The sequence below is a fragment of the Ambystoma mexicanum genome, chromosome 14 (assembly GCF_040938575.1).
Source record: "Ambystoma mexicanum isolate Mex_15411 chromosome 14, UKY_AmexF1_1, whole genome shotgun sequence".
Classification (NCBI taxonomy): domain Eukaryota; kingdom Metazoa; phylum Chordata; class Amphibia; order Caudata; family Ambystomatidae; genus Ambystoma; species Ambystoma mexicanum.
In genome coordinates, this window is record NC_090940.1 from 330,082,251 (window position 1) to 330,109,942 (window position 27,692).

Sequence of the window (27,692 nt, forward strand, 5' to 3'; positions counted from 1 at the left end):
GTGGTGCCTCCTACATTGGGGAGTGCTATTTTACCATCTTCTGAGTTAGCCTCAACTCACTTGCACTGGCCATTCAGCTTGTGCTTCAAGGTGGCTCCTCTTGAGTTGCTGTGATTTTCTATTTGACGTACTGACTATTTAAGAACATTTTCTAAGAAGAGAGCATCATAACTTTAAACTGGCCCATTGACTTTGGCTGTCCTGGCTCCTTAAAGGACCTGTTCTGAACCCATTGGCTTTGGCAGTGCGTGTTCCCTTACAGGTTAACTAATGAACACTAATATTGCTGGGATAACCGACTGCTTGCATCCCGCTGGGCAAATATAACAGTTTTTGTAGAATACCAGTGTGTTCTGATCCAACTATAACCTTTCCCTCGCTTATAACTCAATAGTGCGAAGGTGATACAAAAATAAGTGTTATTACTGACCTCAAATGACGCCACTCAGTGTGCTGGAAAATGTATAACATATGAAAGAATTACTCACCTGCTTTATACTCTTTTTTAATTGAATCTGAACTTGGATTAATGGTACTATATAGTTGCTGCTTTTTAACCCCTTAAGTGCCAAGAACGAGGTATCTCGTTCACTAGACACCAGGGAATTGGTTAGCCACATGAAAGGGTGGTGTCCTTGGAAAGGGGAGATTCGCAGAGCGCTCGATCCGTGGCTCCCATTCCCTGGGGGCATATGAGTGATCATCTGCCCCCAGGGAAGGGGACAAATGAAAAAAAATATTTTTTCAAAAAGGGGACCAAACGTGGATGGGGGCCCACTAGCCACCAGGTCTTATATGAAAGGGTGGTGGCTCTCTCCCTCCCACCCCAAGTGGAAAGCGGGGGGCACCCCTTGTAGCCCTCCCTGGGGGCAGATTTGTGTCCCCAGGCAGGAGTACATAAGGTGGCCCCCCATCAAATTGGAGGGGGGGGGAGAGCCACCAGAAAAGTGTGGACAGGCCCCCCAAAAGGATGGGGCTTGGAGTTTAGGGCCCCCTTGGGGCAAATGGGTGCCCATCTGCCTCTAGGGCCTTTGGGGGGGGGGGGAGTAATGGAACAACATGGATGGTGTTGGGGGACTGCCCCCCCACTAGACCACCAGGGAATTGTTTTTCTGGAAAGGGGGTGTCCCCGACCCAAAATGGACTGGGGGACTGGGGGCCATGGTATGCACCCCTCCCTGGGGGCAGTTATCTGCTCCTAGGAAGGGGCATCTGACCCCAAAGAGGGCTTTATGAGATACCCCCTTCTTATCCTTCCCCAGAGAGGGCTGATTGAGATGCCCTGCCCCTCCATTTGGGGTGTAGAGGTGCACCCCCCCATTACATTTCAAAATGTTCTGGCAGTTTAGGTTGCCTCTCAACCCCCCCTAAGGTGCAGCCTGCCGTTTCCAATTTGTTTCTTTGTTTACGAAACTTGCCTTGGCGCAGATGGGCACATTGGTGTACCCATTGGGTGGGGCAGTAGGTTTTGGGCACCCTGCGGCAAAATGGCACACTATTGTGGCCATCTGTGCCAAGGGGAGTTGGGTAAACAAAGGAAACAAGTGAAAATGGTAGACCGTATTTTAGGGGGGCTAGGGGGCATCCCAAACTGCTGGGGAATTTTGTAATGGGAAGGGGTGGTGCCCCCCAACCCACAATGGAGTGGGGCCATGCCATGCAGCCCTCCCTGGCGGCAGATATCTGCTCCTAGGAAGGGGCACTTGACCCCAGGGAGGAGGTCATGACAGCTCCCCCGTTATCTGCTCCCAGGGAGGGCTACATGAGATGCCTGCCCCTCCATTTGGGGTGGGAGTGGAGAGGTACACCCCCTCCCCCCCCCCCATTACATTTCAAAAAATGTCAACGGTTTAGGGTGCCCCTCAGCCCCCCCTAAAGTGCAGCCTGCCATTTTAAATTTGTTTCTTTGTTTACCAAACTTCCCTTGTCGCAGATGGGCACATTGGTGTGCTAATCTGCCCCCAGGGTGTCCAAACCCTACTGCCCCATCCAATGGGGGGCCTGTCTGACGTTTTGGGGTGGGCTTTTCCCACCACCCCCAAATAGAGTGTGGGCGGGGCACCTCATGCAGCCTTCCCTGGGGGCAGATATCTGCCTGTAGAAAGGGGCAAATGTGTTTTCACTTGGGGGGGGGGCAGGGTGAGGTTCAGTAGACCACCAGGGATGGCTTGCAAGGGGGGGAATGCTTGGAAAGTATGAGTTTAGATTTGTTTTTGCTGGGGTGACCATAGGTAACACATTTTTGTTTTGTTTACAGCTTTCTCTACGCGAGCAGCTGCAACGTTATGCGAATACTGTTTTTTTATTCTATGGTTAGAGCCCACTGTCGGTGGGGTGGGTGAGACTGGGGTTGGATGACACTTGGGCTGGATGGTGGCGTGGGTGGGAATGGGCCGTCTGGGCAGATATTTTGGTGGGCTGGGACACAATTGCAGGGGCAGGCCACAAATTAGCCCCCATGCCAGCAGAACATTGGTGTTTCCCTGGGAGCGGACGCCTCCCATGTGGGTTGTTCGTCTGCAAGCCCAGGCTGCAGCTCTGGCTGTGCTACGTTACAGGTGTCAGCTCCGGCGAGCAATGGGGATCCTGCCGGGGATCCCTGGAGCTGCCGCTGTGCTTAAGGGACGGTACACCCACATGGTACATGGATGTCCAAGGCCTGCAACATCCCCTCCAACCGACCTGTAGTTGTGGCTGGGCTGCATTACAGCTTTTCCCTTCGGGGAGTTATTGGCACACTGCCGGGACTACCTGGTGGGGAGACGCTGTAACGCAGGCCAGCCAGAGCTCCAGCAAAGTCAGCGGTAATATCCTGGCCTCGGGCACCCTTCTCCCATCTGGGTCTTTGCCGGGGTTTCTGGGTAATACATTCTGGGCAGATTTGTGCAAGTCAGACCTCTGCAGATTCCCACGGGTGTCCGCTTTTCGGAAATGCATGGGGTTGCCCGTTTTCCTTGGTGGCTTGGACACCCCAGGCCCATATCTGTATGGTGTGCCCTTCTGAAAAAAATCATGAAATTCAGCTGTCGGAAAAGACTTGGGGTTAGCTGTGTTTTAGGTTTTCCCCTTGGTGCCCAGGTAGGTGCACCCACACATGTGAGGTACTGTTTTCATCGGGACACGTGTGGGAACGCGGGAAGGTATGTAATTTGTTGTGTTTGTGTGGTTTTCATAACATTTCGACCCATTTGCTGGTGCCCTTTGTCACACAACCCTTTCATTTCCCAAATGTGCCCTACATTTAGTCGCTGCTTTAAGCACCATACACTTTTGTAACCTGCACAAGTCACCTACCTTTGAAAAGGTCTGCCTGTGCGCTTTAAAAAAAAAAGTTATGCTTGCCGTTGCTCACCACATTGGTTTTCCTGATTTACACATGCTAAGTGCGTCTGTTCAGACCGTAAGCATAAAACTCATGTGTACCATGGCTCAGTGTTTTGCTTGTGGTATTGCTTGTTTTGTGAAACACTACAAAACGTGTGATTTCCTAACTGCAAGAGTCGGGGGGGAATGTAGCGGAGCATTGTTTTTCTCAAAAATGCATAGAAGCCATTGCTATACCAAGCCAACCATGCCCACCACATACCTTTTTTTCAGTCATTTTCCCGCTTTTCCCCCAAACTATGGAATTTTCCCCTACCTAGTGGTTGCCTGACCTGCGCAAATCACCCCTTCCTAAACTTCGGATTTTGTCTGCTGTTCAGAAACATATGCCTTTCGATCCTCCAATTCGGCTTTCCTACCCTTTTCTTCCATTACGTTACGCATGCCCAATTGGCAAAAATTGCCAAAATCGCCTACCTCTCACAAAACGGTTGATAACCAAAACCAAATCAAAATAATTTCTTTGTTTCCACTCAACCTGTTCTTGGGAAAAAAGGGGCCACATGGCCGCGATATCTCATGTAACAACAATGTTACAACGCATTGAATGGTGACCTACCGAAACCACCAAAAAAGGCCTTGGCACTGGGGAGGAAAACCCATGGCACTTAAAGGGATAAAGACTGCTTTAAATATCTTTGTGTATATACATCAGTATTTATACTATAACTTTATACTATTTATGTTATAACTTTAAGGGTGTAAGTGTATACTTGGATACCTGTATTTACTGATTTCATTGTACAGCTCTACAGCTCACATTACCCCTCTTGAGATAGGCCTGGCTGCTCAGTCACACTACCAACTTGTGTAGTACAGGCATATATTTAAAGGTGGGTTACCTAATGCCAAGAGAAGTCTTGCGTAGTCCCACACCAGTTGGACTGCATCAATTCTTACCCAGCATCTTGCACTGTCTCAGTTGAATGGTTTTACTAAGCCCTTAGTTGGACTTCAGAAAAACTGTTCTAACAACTAAAAAGAAAAAGGGTGTGTGGTTTCCATGCACAAGTGTTTGCTACCCAGACATGGGCGGAATGCACTTTGCGGACAGGCCTTAGACCACTGCAGCAGAAGATGCACCAGAGCACCATGGGGCTGATGTGAATCCAATCACGTAGTTCGCAATGTGGGCTTTATGGACTGGTACAAGCCTGCTGTTCAGAGCAGTGCGAGTGCTGTGCATCATTGCCCCTCGCCACCGGCGTCTCGTTTTCTCCTCTGGTAGGCATCCCCTATATCCACATATAGGTGCTAAAGACTTTTAAAAACATTTTCAAAAAGGATTTTACTGAAGTATCCTCAAAGCTGTGCTGTACAGCTCAAGTCAATTTCTTAGGTGTGTGAACGCTTACACGTCTGCCGTACAGTGCGGCTTTGTGGATGCCTCGGATATGTTTTGAGAAAGAAAATCCTTTAGCAACCGCGTGGGTGCTACTAGTCTCATTACCCACGGCAGCAGGCTGACCCGGCCAGTCTATATACACACAAACGTAATACAGTTCAGCGACTAGATTAAATACATTTACACACAGGTTTAGAAATGTACAAGGACTGTACCTGCATCCGCCCAACAAAGCTGCTTTGAAAATGGATCGTAAGTTAAACCATTAGGAAGTCCTATGTCTTCATTCACCAAAATCCTTCTGTTTGATCCATCTACAAATGAGGTTTCAATCTTAGGAGCTTCACGATTCCAGTCGGTCCAGTACAGATTGCTGCAGGAGAAAACACACAGTGTCAATTACAAAACATGACTGGCGCATCTAATCAGAGGGAGAAGCCACAGACCTCATTCTCCCATCTGTGGTCTACTTCATTATCCCCTTTGAAATCGCATTTGAAGGAAACCTGGCCTACTCTGTGCCGATTGGGCCTTGTGAATTGCACTGTGTATGGGAAGAATTCAGCAACTCCTTTTCCGCTTGTCTTTAGAAAGGCAAAGTAAGCTTTGCAACCAATTTCACAAGAGAATGCAGGGTTAATAGCAAACGCTTCCAAAGGACCAGTACTTTTACACCTCTACTCAATCTTGACCTTACGTGTAGTCCTGTAAATATGCAATTACAGGAAGTCTAACCTCCCAATAAAAGAATGGTCACACATCCTGCTTTAGAGTTGTCATACATTTACTGTTTGTTACATTACAAAACACACATTTTTATTGTGTTGGGCGGCAATGCAAAGCATTTCCTTCCCATCTGTTGCACATGTAAAAATCCCTTCCTGTTGGGAAATAGGAAGCGTCTTACCATTCCAAAGAAGGTCTCACTAGTTACACTGCCATTATAAGTATTCACTAAAAAAACCTTAGATAAATTGTGCAGATTGAACGCTACTTAATCCTTGAAATTTAGCGGATGTGGGAAGTCATGACCAGCTTAACTCGGTGCGTTCCCACTGATGTTCACCATAATGCCATTTTGTATGTCATTGTGATGCCCTTATCGTATAAAATGTATGTGCACGTGGGCTTTACGATGAGAACGCACAGAGTTAAGCTGGTCATGACTTGCAACATACGCTTAACTTCAATGGTTCTGTTGAAATCAATCTGCACAATTTAACTGCACGGAATGTTTTTTCAGTGAATTTTCAGGGTTTTGTTATACCATAGTTTTTATACAGGCCCCTGTTTTTTTTTTCTTTTTTCTTCGTGGGTGTGCTGTGGGGGTGTCCCCCGCAAAACACCCCGCTCACTATACCACACAGTATAGTGAGCGGGGTGTTGCGGGGGACACCCTCCTGCAGTCTTTATTTTTTTTTACTTACCTGCAATGCTACCATCAAAGGTTTGAACTATTGGTGTTCAAACCTTTGGTGGTAGCATATTTAGATCTTTTTGTACATGCAACCATTTAGATACGGTCAAAACGTACAATACCACGGCCTTCACCCATGACCACAGGCCCTGGCCCGTTTACATGTTGCCCCAATTGCTTTGTTCCAGTGGCCACTCTACATATTGCTCCAATAGGTTTCCTAAACGGACCACTAGCCATGGCCAATGGCCACAGCCTTTCACCATGGTCCCTTGACATGTTGCCCCAATAGGTTTCGTTGGGGCACACTAGCCATGGCCTTCTTCCGTGTCCGCTTTTCATACCGCACCATTTTGTTGCTTAAAGTAACCCAGTAGCCATTGTCTTTGGTCTCATCCATTACCCCCCCCCCCCAACCTACCTGTAGCTGTAACATCACACTTTATTTGGTATTAATCAAATTTTTTTTAAATCGTTTTTTAAAAAGAAACGTTTTACCATAACCGTGGTTAGTATGATCCAGATAACAGTAATTGTTGGTTTATTTGTAAAGTGCAACCAGGCCCATGGGCATCCGGGCGCATCATCTTACATACAGGTTGCAGACGTTACGTTACAGTTACATAAGTGATCAGTATAAGTACAGTAGAACAAGGCAGGAAAATCGAGTTCACAATCTTTACAAAAGATAATGGCGATGCAAATAAATAAGTAAGACAGGTACACAGAACGGTAATGCAGAAGACAGGCAAATGGACTGAGGAGGTTAGACTGTCATGGTGTCCATGTCCTGGAGCCAGCGTTTAGCATTGCGCTTGAATACATGGAAGGAGGGTTCTGATCTGAGAGAAGCAGGGAGTGTGTTCCATAACTTTGAAGCCAGTACGGGGAAGCTAGCACCTCCCAAGTTCTGGAGTTTGAATCTCGGTATGGTCATTGTTTGTACTTGGGCCGTTCTGAGTGGTCTTGAGGACGGTTCATGAGGTAGGCAGGGGCGAGGTTGGCCCTAACTTTATGTGTTAGTGCCAGAGTTTTGAGGGATATTCCGTGCTCTACCGGAAGCCAACGCAGGTTGCGTCTAGTCTAGTCTCAGAAATATGTGACTTCTTAGGGATGTTGAGGGCTGCCCTGATGACATTATTCTGTATTACCTGTAATTTGTTCATATTTTTGTGGCTGGTACCTAAATAGAGGGCGTTACAGTAATCGATTTTGGACAGAACTAGAGTTCTGGCAAGTGTGATACAATTAGGTGTGGTAATGAACGGCCTGCAGGCGGTGATTAGTTTACATGTATATGCGGATGATGCTGCTACCGCGTTGGTTTGTCTGGAGAAGGATAATGTGGCATCAAGGTAAATGCCAAGAGTTTTAGTGTTGTTTGAGACTGTGATAGAGTTACCATCTATAGTGAATGATTTGAAGGCAGAGTTTTGTTTCTTCAATTTAGCATGTGTGCCGAGGATTAGTAACTCCGTTTTATCGTCGTTAAGACAAAGACCATGTTGCGCCATCCATGCTTGTATCACTGAGTAGATATCGTTAAGGGTTTTGCTGTCAGTTGCATAGTCTCCAGAGATGGGAATGAGTATCTAGGTGTCGTCCGCATAGTTAGTATACGTAACTCCCAGATAGTCAAGGATGTCAAACAAGGGCTTCGTGAAGACATTGTAGAGCGTAGGGGATACGCAATAGCCTTGTGGAACCCCGCAAGGTACCGGGATGGTTCAGCTGAATCAGTAGGGGAGAAGACCCTCATAGTTCTGTTCGCCAGGAAGGAGCTGATCCAGGAAGTGGCAGAGTCGGAAAAATGGGCTGCAGATTTCAAATGGTGGCAAAGCGTTTGGTAATCGACCAAGTCGAAAGCTGCTGACAGATCAAGCAGTAGGAGGAGTGCTAGTATACCATTATCATTTAGCACTTGAATTTGTGTCGTTGAGATCCATCAAGGCAGTTTCCAGTTATGAAGGAGGCATTGATAAGGTTAGTAATAAACGGCGCTAGATCATGTGCAGCTGCCTTGATGGTCGGAGCAGGGCAAGCGTCACCTTGGCAGTTAGAAGGTTTGAGTTTCCTAATGATATTCTCCACTTCCCAAATTGACAAGGGGGAGAAATTAAATGGTTTGCATGTAGGCTCAACGGTAGGGGTCTTGCTAGGATATTGTTTGTAATCAGGGTCAGAGAGTAGCATACATTTTTTCGCTTTGATTTTAGATTGTAGCCGTATTTATACTACAAATAACCCGTTATCCATAAAATAACCACGGTTATTCGTGTGACGCACTTTCATTCTCGATTCCAATTCCCAATATAACCCCGGTTATGCAAAAATGTTAGAGCTCTGAACTTGGTCAACAGTAGTCCCCTCACATGCCAATTTCAGATTGTATCCTCTTTGTCCTCTCCACTTCTAGCCTGATGCCATCTCATCCTTTTTCCTCCTCCAAATGGCATTTTTTCCACACTTCATTTTTCGGCTAACGCCCGGTTATCCCAGTTCTAACCCCAGTTATCTCTTGTATCGAACAAAAAGAAATTGCAGCCTTTTCATTTCTGAAAATCCTCTCGGCTGCAAACTTTAGCCGAAAGGACGTTATGGTTAAATTCTACTAATAAAACCCCTGAAATTCAGTGAAAAAACCTTTGTTAAAGGATGCTATGTTTACAAAGTAAAATCGAAAAATGCAAGAAATACCCCAGTTATGGTTTGGTATACAACCATAACTAGAGCCAAAGCCATGCACTGCAAGACAAACACCAAGGCCATCAAAGATGACATCACAAATTACTTAATTACTGCTAAATTACCGAACTGGCAAACTATAGGTTTGGAGGTAAGGTGGAGGGAAAAACATCCTGCAAATGCTGGAGGCAATTCTGCCACCTTACTGCCAAGGAAATAGCTATTTTAGCAGAATTACTGCTGGCTGTAATTCTGCCAAAATCCCCATGGAGTCCATAAATGGGGACCAACACTGCCACTTGTAATCCAGCAGTAATTACGCCAGAGCAAGAGGTGGGAATGGCAAATCCATTTGGTGGTATCTCAGCAGATTTACCACCAAGTTACCAACAAACGTGTAAATGAGGTCCAAATAGTAATTTGGATTAATCAATGCAGCACATAAAAGATGAAGTTGTAACAAGACCATGTAGGAAAATGGGAGCAGTCCTTGAAAATATGGTTTCAAGGTTAAATAAGATTTACCTCTCCCCAAACAAAATTAAGTTAAACTGTGCAGAATCTAGTAGATTTTAAAATTCCACGCGCATATTAGATGGCTCATTTGAAAGTACTGTGGTGTGAATTGGATTACTTATATTCCTGAGCTGTGTGTTATGTGAGGGGTCAGAATGCGAGGTGGACAACTTTTGGATGATTGGTCAAAATATGCCATTTTATCAAATCATAAATGTCTCACTAGTCCTACTCCGACAAGGATTTCCCTGCCTATCAAAACTAAAGGGAAACACTTTAACAGTACGCCTGGCCCTCTCACTTAAACATCAAATACACAAAGAAAATATATGGCAATTCAAATAACATCAAGAATGATATTCACGGTCTCCTTTGATAACCTCTTAGTAACCTGGGTGAACTCCCCTTCCCCAGGATTCAAGGTACACTGAGCTTCAACATTCAAGAAAAAGCAACAAAGAAATACATGTATGTAATACAGTTTCAATTCTTGATGTCTTCAGGCTTTGTCACAACTTCCAGTTGTCCAAGAAGAATTATCGCAATTCAAAGGAAATACAATTTCTGTACATTTTAATGAAACACAGTTCTTGGTTAACAGTTGTTATGTCTCTCTTTACAAGATCAGGAATCACAGTAGGCATCTTTGTCAGGATGACTTCACAGCATTTACACTTTTACAAGTTTTACCATGATGACATACTCCTCTGCCTCATAGCATTTCACTTAATGTGTGCTACTGGTGTCTCAAATCTACTGACAACCAAATCCACCACCACAGCTTCAGTACTCTGACTTTAAATAGTTTTGTATTATGACAAGATTCACTTTTGGTTACTTCAACACCTTCAAGTAGGCAAGGCACTCTTCCTCTGAACCTTCCTTTTCAGAGGGACAGCCTCTGCTTTTCTCATCTGTCTGCAACCAGCAACCTAGAATTGTCTTTAGGACCAACGTCTCTTTTTCTCTTATGGTCTTTGACAATGTAGGTTTTATCAACTTCAAAGAATATTTATCAGTAGCAAGTTTCCTTTCCCCAACCTTGCCTTTATCCCTCTGCCTACTGTTAGCGAGAATAATTACCCAGAAGCTTTGGTGCCACTCTCTTGGCTTCATGAAACGCTTGCACGCCTGTATCTTAGGCAATGCTAAAATTCTAATTGGTTCACAGTATTGTTCAAACTGTTCTCTGGCTTTGGGAAAGGCTGACTTCACTCTCAATAGGGGTAATACCTGGTTCACCCTTGGCTTGGGCACTGCTTGCTCTCTCCAACTTCAAATAACAAGGTTTCAACACATGAATTCGGTTGGTAAGCAATTGTTTGATTTAATAAAGCTTCAGAGGTCACTTTTCCTCTGAGAATCGTAATTAGGCACACGCAACCACTTTATGAAGATTTTACAAAGTTTAATGGTTTAACAATTGCTTTCCATAGCATTTGATCTTGACGTGAGTGCAGGAGAAATACCTGATCACACACGAGTGCTACATTTCAAGTGTCCCATTGTTAAACACCAACAAAAAACTTCACTGCGCTTCTACTCTTACACAAGTGATTATTAAGCTGGATGCTGTTGCCGACAGTGCTTGTGCAAGGAATCAGAATGCCAGATTTAACTTACTGGCTTCTGTATTTCTTTCTCCATGTTTTGCTCAACTTATGCGACTGCTGGCTTCATTTGGGACCCAGACCCTTCCTTGCTGAAGGTGTCTCTGGTCCATCACTCAATTAAGGAGCCCCTCTCGCTCCTGAGACCCACAGCTTCACGGCAGCTGCTTACCTGTCTCCAAAATGCTTCTTGCTCATCAATCTCTGCAATTACATGGCTCATATGGGGAAAGACAGCCTTCCTGCACGGCTTCCGCTGCACAGCCTCTGCACACCAGAGTTTGTGGCAACAGGACTCTCGCATGATAAGCAGATTAAATCTTCTGCATCAGAATCCCAGCGTCCCTTTGGTTCTCCCACTTCTGCCTGGATTGTCAACACTGCCTTCTTCTTTCTGCTTCTGCTACTAATCGTTAGGGAGACTCATTTCTGTGTGAATTCCTTTTAACCTTTGAGACCCCAGCTCTTTTGCTGGACTCAGGGATTTTTAATTTTAACTCCTGAGTGAGTGGGACTTTTTTTCTCACTCGTGTTTTTTCTCACTAGGATTTTCTTACTGTTTAATGGAGTCTGGTAAAATCTATAGGCATCTGCATTTTGTATTGTGACACACAGCACCTTGTGTGCAGTGCCACTGAGAAGTCCCTTGGACTTATCTTAATGTTTAACTACATGTTCTTGCATGAACTACTGATCCCAAGAATAGTAAGATGACTCCTTTCTTACTTACCTTTTCTTTTGTGGGTCCAGCACACCTCACCCTATGTGAAGTGCTGCAGGGGTTACATAGTAACACCTTTATCCCACTTCCCATGTAACATTCTGTTACACTAACTTGAATGGCTGGTGACAGTGGTTTCTTTTTTAATACCCTGTGCCACGTATCTGCAGGCTGATTCCACAGCTGCAGTACAACACCCAGGGTAACCATTTTTCAAAATGGCCCTGGTCGTCTTTTTTCACCATTTTCTGTCAGTTATTTCCTTCTGGGCTTTTATACTGTTTGAATTGGGTTTGAGTCCTTTGTGAACTTTGCCTTTGGCGGGCTTCAGCCCTGAAGCCCGCTGAGGCTCCAGTGTGTCTGGAAAGGCAGGAACTGAAGGCGGGTCCCAAAACCTCCCTGTCTCTAGGTGTGCCCGAGTGAAACCACTTCTGATTGGCCGGCTGGCTGTCCTGGAGGATGCCACCCTGCCGTGTGATTGACAGCCTAGGACTGTGAATGAATGGGAACTTGCTTAAAAGGTTTTTTGGGATTAGAGGCAGAGTCGACCAGTGAACATCTGCTGAAGAAGACATGAAGAGATGCCAGCAGCACCCTCCTGAACCGCAAAGTGCCCGGTGAAGCCTGTAAGCTGTGCTGACCCAGTTTGTTTCAACTGGAAAGACCCGCTCGGGACGACTTTCTCCCTTGGGCTGGTGGGACCAACTAGCCTTGAGAAAAGCTTCATTTTGGCATAACCCCCGACTTGCTGTTACTTTTCAAGGCTGCAGAATCCCAATGCCTGGGGACCCCTGACCATCATCGAGTGCATTGTCTTTGGAAGTCTGAATCTGGCCAAAATTTCATGGGTATCCAGAGTACCCTACAAAAGCAGGAAATCTTCATCCAGAGTCCCCTCATCAGAGTACAGGGCAGAGGGATCAAGTAACGTCCAAGCAGAGCCGTTTGTTCTTCTGTGGCGCTGAGAAAAAGGCACCACAACCACAAAAGGCTGCTGAATCAAGGAGAATCCATTGCTGCAGAGTTCCTCTCTTGAGTGCTGCTTCAGAAGCCAACTAGACATCCTCCCTTTAGTCACCACAACCAAGGATCAGGAAAAAGGCTTGGTACACTACAACAAGACAGCATCCAGCTGTAACACATTCTTCAGTTCACAGGTATTGTGGGGCTTGGGGTACATCAACCTTTTGGCATTTGGGGTGCTTTGTACCTTGGGGAGTGCTATTTTACCCTCTTCTGAGTTGACCTCAACTCACTTGCTCTGGCCTTTCAGCTTGTGCTTCTTCAAGGTGACTGCTTGAGTTGCTGTGATTTTCTATTAGAACTACTAACTTTGCTGAAACATTTTCTAAGAAGAGTACATCAGAACTTTGAAATAGCCCCCTTCTGAACCCATTGGCTTTGGCAGTGCTGGTTCCCTTACAGGTTTTAATTGTTGAACACTATTATTGCTGAGATAAGAGACTGCTTACATCTCTCTTGGAGAATCTAACTGTTTTTCCAAGTACAAAGTGTGTTCTGATCGAACCATGGCATGTCCCTCCTTATAACTCAATATTGCAATGGTGATCACAAATAAGTGTTATTACTGACCTAAATTATGCCACTCTAAGTGCTGGAAAATGTAGACCATATGAAAAGTCACTCACCTGCCTTATTGCTTCTGTTACAAATTGAATCCTAACTTGGGATTAATGTTTCTATCAGTTGCTGCTTTTTAAAGAATGCTTTAAATATCTTTGTGTATATGCAAATATATATTTATAATATAACTAAGTGTGTAAGTGTTTACTTGGATACCTGTATTTACTGATTTCAAAATACAGCTTTACAGCTAACATTACCACTCTTAAGATAGGCCTGGCTGCTCAGTCACACTGCAAACTTGTGTAGTACATGGAGTAGTACATATTAAAGGGTGGGTTACCTAATACCAAGAGATAAGTCTTGTGTAGTCCCATACCTGTTGGACTGCATCAATTCTTACCCAACACTAATGCATACACTCCAGCCACAGTTCCATCTCCTTCGTATTCCCTGCACCCGAGGGGGGCTTTTATGCCTCTCAGATTCTCTCAGGTGTGGGCTATCAGGCTTAATTGCCTGACTACTACTACAGCATGACTTGTCAACCCTTTTCCTCGTCCCATCACTTATGGGTTTATGGGACTTGTAGTCCTCAACAACATAATCAGTTCTTTTCATTAACGTCTTGGTTTTAAGGGTAGATTTATTTCCCTTAACATTATTTAAGGACAAACCATTAGAATTCGTTGTTATAGAGGAAGACAGTTTATTTAAGGCAACGGCTTTAAATTAATTTCCATTATACCTTTGGGAGTAAGGAGGATTTTTATCCTGAAGAAACTCGACTGGTCTTTCTGTTAAGGTTTGTTCAGGTTTTATGGCATTTGTTCCCAGAGCCACATATCTTATATGTGGTTCAGATACATCATAATGACCAAAGGCCATTACTTGCTTCAGCAACTCTAAAAGGCTCTCTGTTTCAAAGGAGAAATACTGCGTCTCATCCCACAGGATCTCCACACCACCCTGAGCCCTGTCTCCTCCCAGGTGATCCTCCCGCAGTACACCAACCTCAAGGTCAGGATCAGGAAGGGTATGCCTTTCTCTGTCCACCTGGGTGGAGACTTCAGGCAAGGGTTCAGTGAGGGATCCCTAGGATTCGTCACAGTTAGGACTTCAATGCTCTTGCACATGGCATTCCATGTTTTTCAAGTGCATCATATATTGAGAAGTCCCACCCCAACTACACAAAAACTAATTTCTTTTAGTATAGTGTGCGATAGACAACCATTTCCTAAAGTGTGCTGGTAGAAAAATCACAAGAAAGAGTGCATAACACCATTTCAAAATCTGTCAGCTTGTATTCAATTATATATTCCTGGGGGGATGAAACAGAAGAACTGTTGGCTAGACAGAAACAGTTATTAGCTTCAGAACGCAGGCTTATGTTGATATGATATGGCATTTAGAATATGCTTATACACAAGTGTTTCAAGGCGCGATGAGGCAAGGGAGGGGGATTAGAGGGAAGACAAAGACAACAATCTTACTAGGCCAGGTGAAATTGAGATCGCGCAAATGCAGAGGAGGGGGGTGGAGAGTGTGGGGGGGAAGGGGCAGTGCAATACATATGATCAACAGTAAATTAAATAAATAAGAACAATAGGTAAAAAGTGCGGCCAGCTTGTGGCAAGTGCAAGTGTATGTGCAGACATCAAGTGTCAAGAGCTGGAAGGGGACTGTAGGGATACAGAAACAGCCCCCAAGAACAGGTGTTGCCCGGGAGGCAGTGCAGGTGTGCAACTGGCAGGGGAGGGGACCTGGACCCAAGATCAGAGGGTAGCCAGGTGACCAGTGAAGTTACAGTCAGGAGTTCAGCAGGGGAGAGGAGGAGAGAAAGCCGAAGCAAAGAGGAAGGTCTTGAGGTGCTTCCAGAACCGGAGATGGTCCTCCTCAGGTTTCAGGGAGGCTGTTCCCAGACGGAGACCCCCGCCAAAGATGGGGATCTACCACCAACTCATTGCTTGGAGAAGAAGCGACTGACCCCGATGGAGTTGGAGGCAGATGAGGGAGTTGGAGGCAGATGAGCGAAGAGCACAAGACGGAAGATATTTAGGAAGAGAGTGGAAGGTATTGAGGCCCCAGAAGGCCTTGTGGTCAATGCAGAGGGTTTTGAACTTCCTCGCAGCCACTGGGAGCCAGTGCAGAGATCTCAGCCCTAGAAAGATACGATTCCTGGGCTTGAGCCCAAGAACAAGTCTTGCAGTCCTGTTCTGGATGAGTTGCAGAGGGCGGAGAGTAGAAGCAGGCAGATTTAGAAAGACTGTTGCAGTAGTCCAGCCTAGAGAGAACCAGAGCTGTGGAGAAAGTGGGCTTCTGGGGGAAGGAGAGGTAAGGAAGAATTCCTCTGAGGAGGTGCAGCTGATAGTGTGACTTCTTAGAGATGTCAGAAATGTGAGGAGCGAAGGAGAGTGTGGAGTCAAAGATGACCCCAAGGTTTTTAGCCTCACAGGTGGGAGCAGGAAAAGGGCTAAGAGGCTGGACAGAGAGCGGCAGGAAAGGAGGGAGCAGGTGTGTCGATGAGGAAAATCTCAGTCTAACTGGCATTAAGGCAGAGTTCATTGGCGGCAAACAACTCCTGGATAGCAGACAGAGATGGGAGAAGGAGAAGAGGTGACGGAAGGGAACCTGAAAATGCTTTGAGTGTCATCCGCATAGCACTGAAAGTTGGGGCAGAGAGCGGCAATGCAGTGGGCAAAAAGTGGCAGGTATGGGTTGAACAGCCAGGGAGAGAGGTTAGACCCCCTGGGGAACACCAAATGTAGAGATAGAGAAGAGAAGAGAAAGGACCCAAGTTGGACCTGGGAGGGTCGATCGGAGAGGAAAGAGGTCAGAAAGCCAGGGCCTGATCGGTGATACCCAGGTTATCACAGAGACGGTTGAGCAGGATGCCATGATAATACCCATTGAGAATCTTAAGATTTTCAAGACAATTGAAAACAAAATAACTTGTTCAATTCATTATCCAATACACACTTTGTGTAGCTGAAAAGCTGTATTCTGTTTAAAGATCAACTCAGATCTTGTGTTTTTGGATCACAACAGTATAATAATAGGCCAATTTAGATTCCCTATGTGTGCCTTGGCTGTACTATTACAACTCTGTTCTTGCAAGCCCTGGACCACAGCTCTACATTGTGAGACTAGTATATACCTATATAATACATAGAGGACACAAGTAAGCCTAGGTAACAGATTTTGCCCAAATGACATTCAAACCAATGTAGAAACATGTAGTTCAGTTCAGCAGGCTACGATTCCATCCATCAAGGTTGAAATATATGCTGTTAAAAACACAGAATATGGTTTACCCTCGAACTGAATCCACAGTAATTGCTCTAGGATTCACAAGGTCTGTGTCGAAGAGAACTTTGCGCCCAGAGCCATCAAGCTCTGCACTCTCAATTCTGTCAAGACCACTGTCCGTCCAAAACATTGTCCTGCGATTGTAATCAATGGCTAGTCCTTCCGGACTCATCAGACCTATCAAGAATGTGGAAAGAAAAACAATGAGCTCTATATTTTATAATAAACATTTTACCACAATGTTCTTCAAAAGAATGATCATGCTCTCCCTAGAAAGACAGGATACCCAGCACACAATTTCGGCCACCAATAAATGATATCCAGATGAACATTTTAAAATAAGGGTGTCAATTTACTAGTAGTATACTTTTAGTAAAACTGGTATCTCAGGTAATTTTCAGATTTGTATTAATTGTAAAATTTAAATCATGTTACTCAATGAATATAGAAATTGGTGCACTATATGGCGACACTTGCACTACAAGCCGCCCAGCTGCACCGCTGGATTTGCTCTGCAAAAGGATTGTCATCATGGGACATGACCACAGATGTTTATGATGGCACAGAAGAATCCCAAGTCAGAACAGTTCGGGCAGAGGGCCCGGGTTTTTTTTTTTATTATTCGAGAATTAAGCTATATTAACATGCCATTAGAATTAACGGCAGGTTTCTATGCAGCAATCACTGACTCAAGTACCTACTGGCATGTATCAGAGCTGAGAGGTGCTGTCCAGGTGGTGGAAAGACAGTTAGCCTTGTTGACATTTTAATACTTACCTTTGTGACCAACAAAGTCTAAAATCATCAGGTAATTATTTTTATTTAATTAATTTCAGGTGAGATTTGAAGAAAGTTGCTGTACAGAGAACAAATGGGAGCAAAGCAATCCGGAGGGGGTGGGTTGCCTTACAGCGTTGCAGGGTGAAGTAGGAAAGCATAATGTGTATTTGTAGACATCGATTTGACAATTACATACACATTTATGTGCATATGTAAATGTATGCAGGGGTTTGAGAGAGTGGGGGGTGCGCTAGAGGGCGGCAGTAGCCCCCATTTAAAAAAGAAATGGTTGGAAATCATATCAACCAAAAGTGCAAACGTTTAAAAAGGGGTCTACAAATAAACGTAGAACCGCATGGAAGAACACAACCTAATAGAAGTAATTGGTGGTGGTAAAGAGCAGAGGACAGTAAATGCAAGACATTTACAGGGAGTGAGGGTCAGGAAGGGAGTGCACATGTAATTTTAAGAATGAATTGGAGGCACAGGAGAGAGTTGAATGAAAGAGGAGGATGGGTCTCGGGGTGAGGGGTTGCTCCTTACATAGATAGAGTTGTTTTTATGGTCATTTTAAAAGCAGCCACTATGGGGAGGGATGTAATGTTCAGTGGTAGAGTCTCCCATTGGACGAAGCCAAGGGGCAGTGGAACAAGTAGAGAAAAGGAATGTAAGCATGATGTAGCACAAAGAGCGTGATGGACAGGGTGAAGGATGGCTGCGGATCGCAGAGGGCAAGAAGAGGAGTGAAGAGATGAGGTCAGATGCTCATGGGTAGCCATTGTAGTTGCAGCCATTGGGTATAGGCAGGTGCAGATCGGGGCAGTAGGAAGAGGATGTGGACTGCAAAGTTAAAGAAACTTGTGATTAGTGGCGTCTGCGGTAGGTCAAAATGAAGCAACACATAAAACATTAACTATAAGGGTAGTATAGCTCAGTGACAAAGCGCTCGTCTTGGAAGCAAGACGACGCTGAGCAACACGGGCTCGAATCCCAGGTCCACACTTCGAAACCTCTTCAGTACTTAAAAAAACAATTACAATTTAGATTGTAGCAACAACAAAACAGGTCTTCATTGTTTGGAAAGTCAGTAAATAAAAGTGTATTGCATGATGTATCCTATAGATTTCCGGCCAGAATCTTCTCCAAATGGTACATACATATTAATTTAAGGAATCGAAGGACACCTCACAAAGCAGATTGTGTAAGAGTACACCAGGAGCAGCATGTGTTTAATGCATTACAAAAAAGGCGCCTTGTATCAAGTTAAAAATGTGCTTCCTTTCACCAGTCTATTTTTTCAAACCCCTTGACTTGCCACTCATCCAAAGAAATTACTAATTTAAAAAGCTATTATGTATTTCATTGCAATGGGCCGATGTAAGCAGACTAGTTAAAACTTCAACGCAGAGAGATGCTTATCCCAAGGTCTGCAAGCTTTATTAAAACACATTTGCGTACCAAATATCCCTTTACAATTGTACTGTGGTAGAGTGCCAACCAACTTGATATTAGCCATGAAACCACAGTTTTTTTGTCTAGATCTGCAACTGCATGTCTGCTTATCAAAAAAGTCTTAAATGCTACATTACAAAAGATTTTAAAGTTTTACCTGAGTTAATGATAATTTCCGGTTCAGCACCTGGTTCTAAACTTGCTCGGCTGATAGTTCGTCCAGCAACATCTGTCCAATAAACCATTTTTGCCTTGCAATCGTAATCAATTCCCACAACTATGGAGCCCTAAAGTAAATCAAGAAAATTAGGCAACTTAAATCTCTGGTAAATGCAGTCTACTGCATCCTGCTCAACAAGAGATATTAACATAATCCAGCCATCACGCCTCAACTACAGTATTTAAATACACCCCAAGATAAACATGCAGGCATTCTTCCCGTCATCTCTTTGGTGTCTCTGGAGTATTTGTCCAAGTCCTATGTGTAGGGTAAAAAAAAGGCCAACCAACTCCTTTGGTGCAGTTCTTCTCTCATTTGGTGCCAGATATCTCTGGTGGAAATGCGGCAGAGCACTCAAGGCAAGACCCATGGTGGAGAGAGGGCGGCGGTTCAGGGTGGTGACGTGGTAAATAGAACATACAACACACACTTCAGAAATAGATCTGTAAATATTTATAATTTGTTTAGCCTCTATGCAGAGGAGAAATCCATGTGCAATAGTTGGGTAACCTTTTAGGATTTGACTACTAAATTCAATGTTGTATGTAGTTGTTTAGGAAGAGGATTATGCTAACCGATGGTCTACGGTCAAGTGGAACGTTCTGTAGTTCTGGCAAAGCAGACAGTCCCATTTTGTCGAGCCAGGGCCAGTCACATGCCTTGAGCTATAGAATGTAAAAGCTATAAAAGTTACGGTTCAGCAACAAAGGTGAAGTGTACGGAAAGAATCACAGGATGTGGATTCAGCAGCAAATCTCAAGACACTCATTCATACAACGGACCACATTCAAATCATGCTACTCTGACCTTCAAACTTGTAATCACAGGAAGGCCATAACCCCCCTACATGGTCACATAGTCAGTTGTTATACTTACAATGTAAACACAGCTTAATTCCAGGGTCTAAATACACCTCTAAAACCATGTTGCTGCGTTAGCTAAGATTTTCATAATTATGATAAATCTTCCTGACCTGTGTCAATCCCAGAACAATTTGCTTGGACTTGGTAATTATTTTCCCTTGTCCCTAGGTGAGAGGGAATCTCTCCTCCCCTCCCCCCTCCCCCCTCTCACCAAGTTGTTTACTCTTTTTATGGGTGACCTTGTCTCTCCATAGTTTAGGATTGGAGTTATAGTTTCCTATAACTTTGGACTGACTAATGTACTATTGCAGCACAAAGCATTTTAAAGGCAGTGGCTTCCTTTTTAATGTTCTTATTTCTGGGGTGAACTACTTTTCCCAAGAAGTAAAGTGTGATTTCCATCCCCTTTACATTTTATATAGTGAGCCAGCGCACCCCACTTTATGGGGAGTGCTGGGGGGATACAAAGTATCCCCTTTCTTACTTACCTGGTAACATTTTTGTTACAATTGCAAGTTTACTTGAATGGCTGGTGGCAGTGGTTTTACCTTTATGACTTTTAGTCATTACTTGCAGGATGTCAAATCGGCCTCAGTTATGCACAGGGGGGCCACCATTATACTATACCGGTGGGCTCCTTTTTTCCATTTCTCATTTATTTTTTGTTTCCTAGATATTCTTCTGCCATTCTAGGTGGGAACAACCTCGGTTGGAGTTTTGTCTTTGATGGGAATCCTTTGTATTCCCTGTCAAGGCTCCAGAGTGTCTTAGAAGGCAGGAAGCGAGGGAGCAGTACAACATTCTGCAGCTCTTTGTCTTTCACTTTGCCTGAAAGGAACCAAGTCCCAATGGGGGGATGGCTTTCCTGATTGGACAGCCAGACCGCCCCTTTCTGTAAGCTGCAGGGAGAGTTTACAGATGTTGTGCTGTAGTTCCTTATGAATACTCTGATCCTGGAAGCTGCTGACAAGTCAACCGTGGAGCTGAATCTGAAGAGAAATATGAATAAAAGACGTCTGTAGCAATTTCCAGCGACCCGAGTCTGCTGTGTAACCGAAGTCTGATTAAACCCTTCTGATAGGACAATTTTTCGGAAGTCCAAAAAGGGCTTAGTAAAACCATTCAACTGAGGCAGTACAAAACTCCACTCTTGGTATAAGGCTGTACCACCTTAGTGTAGGGTAGCGTAGGCATGGGGTGTGGCCTGAGCTCATGCAGTAAGGCTGTGACTGCTTGGAGTTCTCACTGAGATCCTGGCCTGATCCGGATAGCAGCTCCCAACACTGCTTGAATTCGAATTAAAAAGATACCCCCTGTGTAAAGGGAGCCAACATCTCCCTAGCCATCCTTCTCCTGACTCAAATTGGAGCTGGCACGGTGAAGAAACTTGCACTGAAAGAGGAACCCCCCCTGTGACCCAAGATGCCGGCTGTCATGAAGCTGTGTAACTAGGGGAGAGGTTTGCCGGGGTGGGCGATCTATGCTGTCCATATCAATCTGAACTCTCCCTTGTGACCCGATGGCTATGCATCCAGCCTGAGTTTGCAGGAGGCTTCTGCCTAGACTTAAAGCCAGGTGCTAACTCGCATGTTCTGCGGGTTGAAGAGCGCATCCTGCCCTCGGTGGAATGGAGTCAGAGTCGAGACAAGGAGCGGTGCGATCTAGGCCTCAATGGTTGCTGCGGTGCTGCCCGCCTAGAACGTTGCCTTGGGTCCCAGCATTAGTATGCTGCTGCGCAGCACTGCAGGACTGTATTGTATCTTTCCACTCAAGCTCAGAGCGGTAGCTAGCTGGACACGGCGGGAGCCGCGCTGCAACCAGCATCCTCACCGACATGGTGCGCTGCCATAAAATGACTCCTCATGTACAGCTGCCAATTTTCCCTGCTCGCTATGGTGTGCCTCTGGCCCTAAATCCCTGCACTACCCGCTCGAACGCGGCTCTGGCCCCGGATTTCTGAGAGCACGGCCCGGCAGCCTTACCCACACTAACTAATGCTCACTGGCCCAAATGGGTTGTCCCTGCTGTGGTGGTGGTGATCTGCCACACACTACAGTTTTTCTTCGCTTTTGGGGGCACTGACTCGCAACACCTGTACATTATACCTATGCTGCATCCCCCTTTTCCTCACTCTGCCACAACCACCCTATGGCGTCATTGATGATTTTACCCGCCTGATCTGAGTGAGACCCCCCCTCCCCTACAGTAGAGGCCATGCCAACAGAACCTGGGGGGTGCGGCGGTCGCTGGGCCCTGTGCCTACTTATCTCCTTAATCTGGACTATTTGGCTCTATGGTGGGGAGGCACACCTCCCACGCTGCCTCTGCAACTCATTTCTTAAGATGTTGTCTACAAAGCACAGGGGGAAAACCACTATCACGGACTCTTTTGCCAGCTGAAACAAACATACTGGTGCACTCCAAGAGACAGGCACTGAGCAACCAACGGTACCAGCTCCCACCCATGACCCACAGGAAAACCAAGTTCTAGATGCAATTGCTGCCTGGCGAAGCTCCCTAGAGAATAGAATTGATGAAGTAAAAGTTGATGTACAACTATTTCGATAGGATGTCAGGCAATTGTCAGAGAGGGTTACAACTGCAGAATATCTGCTAAACACCACTGTGGTCACCACTAAAGATCTAGAGGTGAGAGTCGAGAAGCTGGAAAGACGGAATGCTACTCTGGAAATGCTTGCTGAGGATGCTGAAGGCAGACCATGCACGAACAATATATGCGTGCTTGGTTTGTCAGAAGGAACTGAAGGGCCGATCCGACCGACCTACATGGAAAACCTACTACTACAAGAGATTGGCCTTGGTGAATTGTTGCACGGTTTTGCAGTTCAAAGGGCTCACCGAACCCTCCAGAAGAGGCCACCACCGGGATCCCACCCTAGACCAGTGATTGCTAGGATCCTGAACTTCCGTGACAGGGAGGTAATTTTACAGCACTCCCAGGAGGGGGACAAGATACTACGAGAAAACTCCAAAATCGCTATTTACCCAGACTATACCCCTGCACTCCAGAGACCCAGAAACACATTTGTGCCCATCAAGATGAGGCTCAGGGAACTAGGGCTCAAATATATGCTCATGTACCCTGCTAGGCTGAAGATCCTTTACAACGGCAAATCATATTTTCTAGATGGCTGCAAACATGTGGATGGAGCACAACAAGTTGGCCAATAAGTGCGGCTCAGACGCCGGACGGTGTGTCTGCCTGCAGGACCAAACTACCTTTTCCCTTACCCTGGAACAGTCATGCCCCACCACTGATGTGGAATATCTTTGTATGGATGGTGGAGTTGCGCTGAGCCCATGCGCTGCTCCCCATTTGACTGAGAAGCAAGTTCGTAACTCCTGGTTAATTTTTTTTGGTTTCCCTCAACTAATGTTATTGGGCAGAAGACCTTATGCCGCTACGGATATCCTTTTTGTTCACACTGTTGGTCTCATTCATCCACTCACAAGTTGACACTGGGTATCGGCATGTTGCTGGTCTCACTAGCTGGTACAAAATGGCCACTCCAGGCCTCAGCAGTGTCGGAATGCCCGAACAGGGTGGTTTTGTTGGGCAATGTTATGAAGTTGGGTTGTTAGTTACACTTTGGTTCACTCCATACAGTACGGCTCTCAGGGGTATGTGTCTGCCATAACTTGATGGCGCTATGGATGCTACTTCGAAATGTCTATGATGATGCTTTATATACTACAAACCAACATCTTAAGCTTCCTGTTTTATGGGGGTTGGGATTGGGCAGGAAGCTTGTCCTGAACAGTAGGGGCCATCAGGGACCTGTTGGGACTATTCAACATACGCAGTAACATGGCTACGATCAGAATATTGACCTGAAATGTATGTGATCTGAGCTATCTTCGTAGCAACCAGCGGAAATCTTACTTGCAGCGCAAGAACATTTCTATAGCTTTACTCCAAGAGACCCACCTATTAGCTGAGGAACAAGAGGCGCTCCTGAACTGCTGGGGCGTAACTGGCTATGGGGCCACATACTCCAGGTTTGCTAGGGGAGGGCTGACTTGGATTAGTGGATCGCTACCCTTCTAACTGCTTGAGGTGGAGCGGCATGGGGAGGTACCTAATCATAAGGGGTTATCTTACCCATGGAGAAATCTGCATTGTTAATTCATATTTCCCAAACCACGCAATCCCGTCCCATGTACGTATGCTCTGCACCTTTATTGCACCGAGGCGGGAGGGTTTCCCTTAATGGGGTGGGGACTAACTGTGTGAAAGATGCAACACTCGACAGATCCACCACCAGCCCCCTCCCCCCTACCCCCCCGAGACAGCTCCCGGCTACCAGCTACCATGGCTCTAAACGCCACGTTAACAGATCTGGATCTGGTTGATGTCTGGAGGGAGCTGCACTCAACTACGAGAGGGTTTTCCTACTACTCTTCTCGCCACAAACTACACACTAGAATTGACTACTTCTTTGTCCCGACATGGCACATGCCCACTAGTGCGTTGACTGACAAGTCTTTCAGGAGAGCACCATTAGAATCCTTAACTAACTTTTTTGATCATAATGTAAGGAGTGTGGACAGCTGGGGCACCATCTGGGAACCAATTAAAGTAGTAACTAGAGGTGAGGTCATAGCGAGCACAGGAGACATTCGCCGGAAGCTATGGGAAGAATTGGAGGCCACCGAAGAGGAGATTAGAATACTAGAAACCCAACACCCAAACTGCTGGGTGAACGAGGGTAAGCTGGCTGAATCTGTTTCCGGTGCCATGAGGCATGGGGGATACGGTCTAAATTCGACTATGCCACATGGATGGCCCGGGCCCACGTAGAGGGAGATAGATCTGTGAGACAATTGGCATGGTTTTGAAAATGTGAACATATTAGGCCCCCGACCACAATGCTCCTTGACAAATGTGGGGCTCCGCGGAGATCCCAACAGGCGATCAACATACTACTTATACACAACTGTACAGCCACGATAACCAGGAGGACATAATAGAAGCCCCCTCATTGATCTGGCTACTGAGGCTTGCTGTTGACCAGCAAGTCTCTCTAGATCAACCCATCACTGTGGAAGGGATAAGTGAAGCAATTGTCTCCCTCTCTACCTGTAAGACGCCGGGTAGTGATGGACTCCCTCCGGAGTGCTACAAGGCATATGGCCCTACCCGAGCTCCAGTACTCCTAAAGGTCTTTGAGGAGGCATACAAAAGGGGCATACTAAAGGCTAGCATGAGGGGGACCTTGGTGATCGCTATTCCAAAACCTGGCCAACCAATGGACAGGTGCGACGCTTACTGCCTCCTTGCTTTGCTGAACTATGACATCAAGATACTCACAATGGTTCTGGCGGCGCGCCTCTGCAAAGTTATTCCTTCCTTGATACACACAGACCAGACTGGTTTTGTGCCAGGTCACAGCACCACCCTGAAACTCCATAGACTTCAGCATATTTTGATCAAACAAACTCTCAAGAAGAACGCTGTGTGGTGGCATCTTTTGATGCCATCAAGGCTTTTGACTCAGCATACTGGGACCGGTTGCTTGCCTCGATGCAGAGTTTTGGGCTGGGAGAGAGCTTTGTCCGATGGTGAGGTATACAGCGACACTACCCAACAGCACAAGTGAAATCTGGTTGCCAGATTTCTGTGGTAGGGAATTGATGGGTATGGAATTTATGTCGGGGGAACAGTCAGGGTTGCCCACTTTCACCCATGCTATATATATCAGCTATGGAACCCCTGGCAACATACTTGCGTCAGGAATACCTGGACACGGGCATCATGATTGGTGGGTCCAGACACTTGATATCGCTTTATGCAGTGGGGAGGGGTGGGCAAATTAGCCCCCTCCTATAAAGATACATGACGTGGAAGAAGGCCAGGAGATACCATGAATGCCCATACTATTTCGGACCAATTCCTAGTGCTCCAATGATCGATAAGTTGAAAGGTACCCCCTCAGCCAGCCATGCAGACCAAGTGCGGTACAAGTCTACCCCACAGTGGAGGAAGAGCCCCAGACTATAAATGAAGAGACCTCAATTGACGGTATTGACTAAAGCGCTTAGAAGCCATGTTACTGACATTGTTAGAGACACCACGACTCAGCAGCGCTAGACATGAAGCATACATGCCATCCGCACATTGGGACACAAGCACACACCCGAATACATGAAGAACATGAGCGTACAGTTCTATAGGTAGAGTATAGATACATATACATACTGTCATTGCTTTATTAATTTTGTCATTAGCTCAACGCAGAAACCGCAAGAAGCAAGAGATCCCGAGTAAAGCTTACAGATGCTTATATGCAAATAACCTTATGAACTGCAGGAGCACCTATGGGACCTGACAGAGCCAAGTGTGACTAACCTATGGAGAATATAGAATAGCATGGACACTGTAGGAACCACATAATGGTTTAGGAAAAGTACAGCAGGCCACAGGCCTCTCAGCAAGAGTGGAGCTGAGTTAAATTCAGGCTGGACAAGTGCAAACGTGTGAGATAGGACCTGCTGCCAAGGCCACCAGATACGAATGAAATTCCATTCCCTGAACGACAGTAACACTAGCTGTAATAAATACAAATAAATCTTCATGATTTGGAGCTCTGCAGCTCCGAATTATGGTCTCTGAACACGTGACCCAGCCGACTCAGACAATGGACAGAAACCAGCGCTGGGAAAGGGAGCGGATATCACGCCACCAGACAGAAGCTTGCAACCAAGATGCTACAATGTTAGACAAGTGTTGCACGAGATGAACAAGCACTCTCATAGTCTAAGGTGGTACACACAAGTTACAATGCAGATACAGGCGTTCATATTACCTTGAGAAGGTACACCTAAGAGCTGGGAACTTTTGCGGATCCCAGGCCTGGGGAGGTCAGCTCTAGCCAATCGCAGTTCAGACTCCTACGGGTGGGTGGCAATGGGCAAGAACCAATGGTAAGACCCTCACACTGCAACATTGTTAAAGATAGCAATTTGGGGATGGACCAGGCCAGCCACCTGATATGCGAGGGCCAATAGAATAACTCATAGGAGATCATATAGGTTGTTAGGCTCCTGACGACCAATCCAATAGGCCCAGGTTGTGACATCATTCAGACGTAATGTTAGGAAAAAACTGGCCTGCGAGCCAGGAGACATTGAGACGTCTGGATTTCTTCTATCCCTGTACGGATCCCTGTTGGTTTTGGCTGTAATAAACTGCAGTTCAACTTGCTGTTTGACTGGGTCTACGTTCCTTTTTGGAGGAAGGTGTTGGGCCTTCCAACTCCTAGTGGCCCTCCAGTCTACCTGGGCGTTTGTCCCAACAGCATATGATATTCTGCTCTGCCTGTGTGAAATGTTCCACAACCTCCCCCCTGATCCTAGATGTGCTGGATAGATTTGCAGAGTTATCCGGGATCTCCTTTAATAAACAGAAATTCTGTCTCACCACTCTGGGTGGTCTGGAGGAAAGTGTGGCCACCTTGCCTGACCTGGGACACCTTTGGGAGACGTAATCATTTAGATACCTGAGAATCCAGATCACGCATACACCAGAGGACACACAAACATAACACAATTAAGGTGGTGGATGGCCTCAAGAAATCCATGTCCTTCTGGTCTAGTTTACCGCTGTCACTCATGGGCAGAATCGCCATTGTCAAAATGGTTGTCCTTCCTAGATTCCTTTATAGTTTTACTAATGTCCACTACTATATAGGGGTGTCCTTTTTTCGCCTTTTAGACTCATGGATCCGAGATTTCCTTTGGGGTTCGTGTCACCGCAGATTATCCCTTGCTGTGTTGTGCCTACCT

General features: G+C 45.8%; 1 protein-coding gene across 1 annotated transcript in view; it reads right to left on the reverse strand.

Annotated features, from left to right (window-relative positions):
• NID2 (nidogen 2) overlaps positions 1 to 27,692 on the reverse strand; it is a 370,310-nt gene that overhangs the window by 39,797 nt on the left and 302,821 nt on the right. The window contains exons 18-20 of the mRNA XM_069637470.1: positions 18,961 to 19,090; positions 16,577 to 16,748; positions 4,945 to 5,102 (exon numbers count right to left, since the gene is read on the reverse strand). Coding sequence (XP_069493571.1) covers positions 4,945 to 5,102; positions 16,577 to 16,748; positions 18,961 to 19,090 — 460 coding nt within the window. The remainder of the gene's footprint in view (positions 1 to 4,944; positions 5,103 to 16,576; positions 16,749 to 18,960; positions 19,091 to 27,692) is intronic.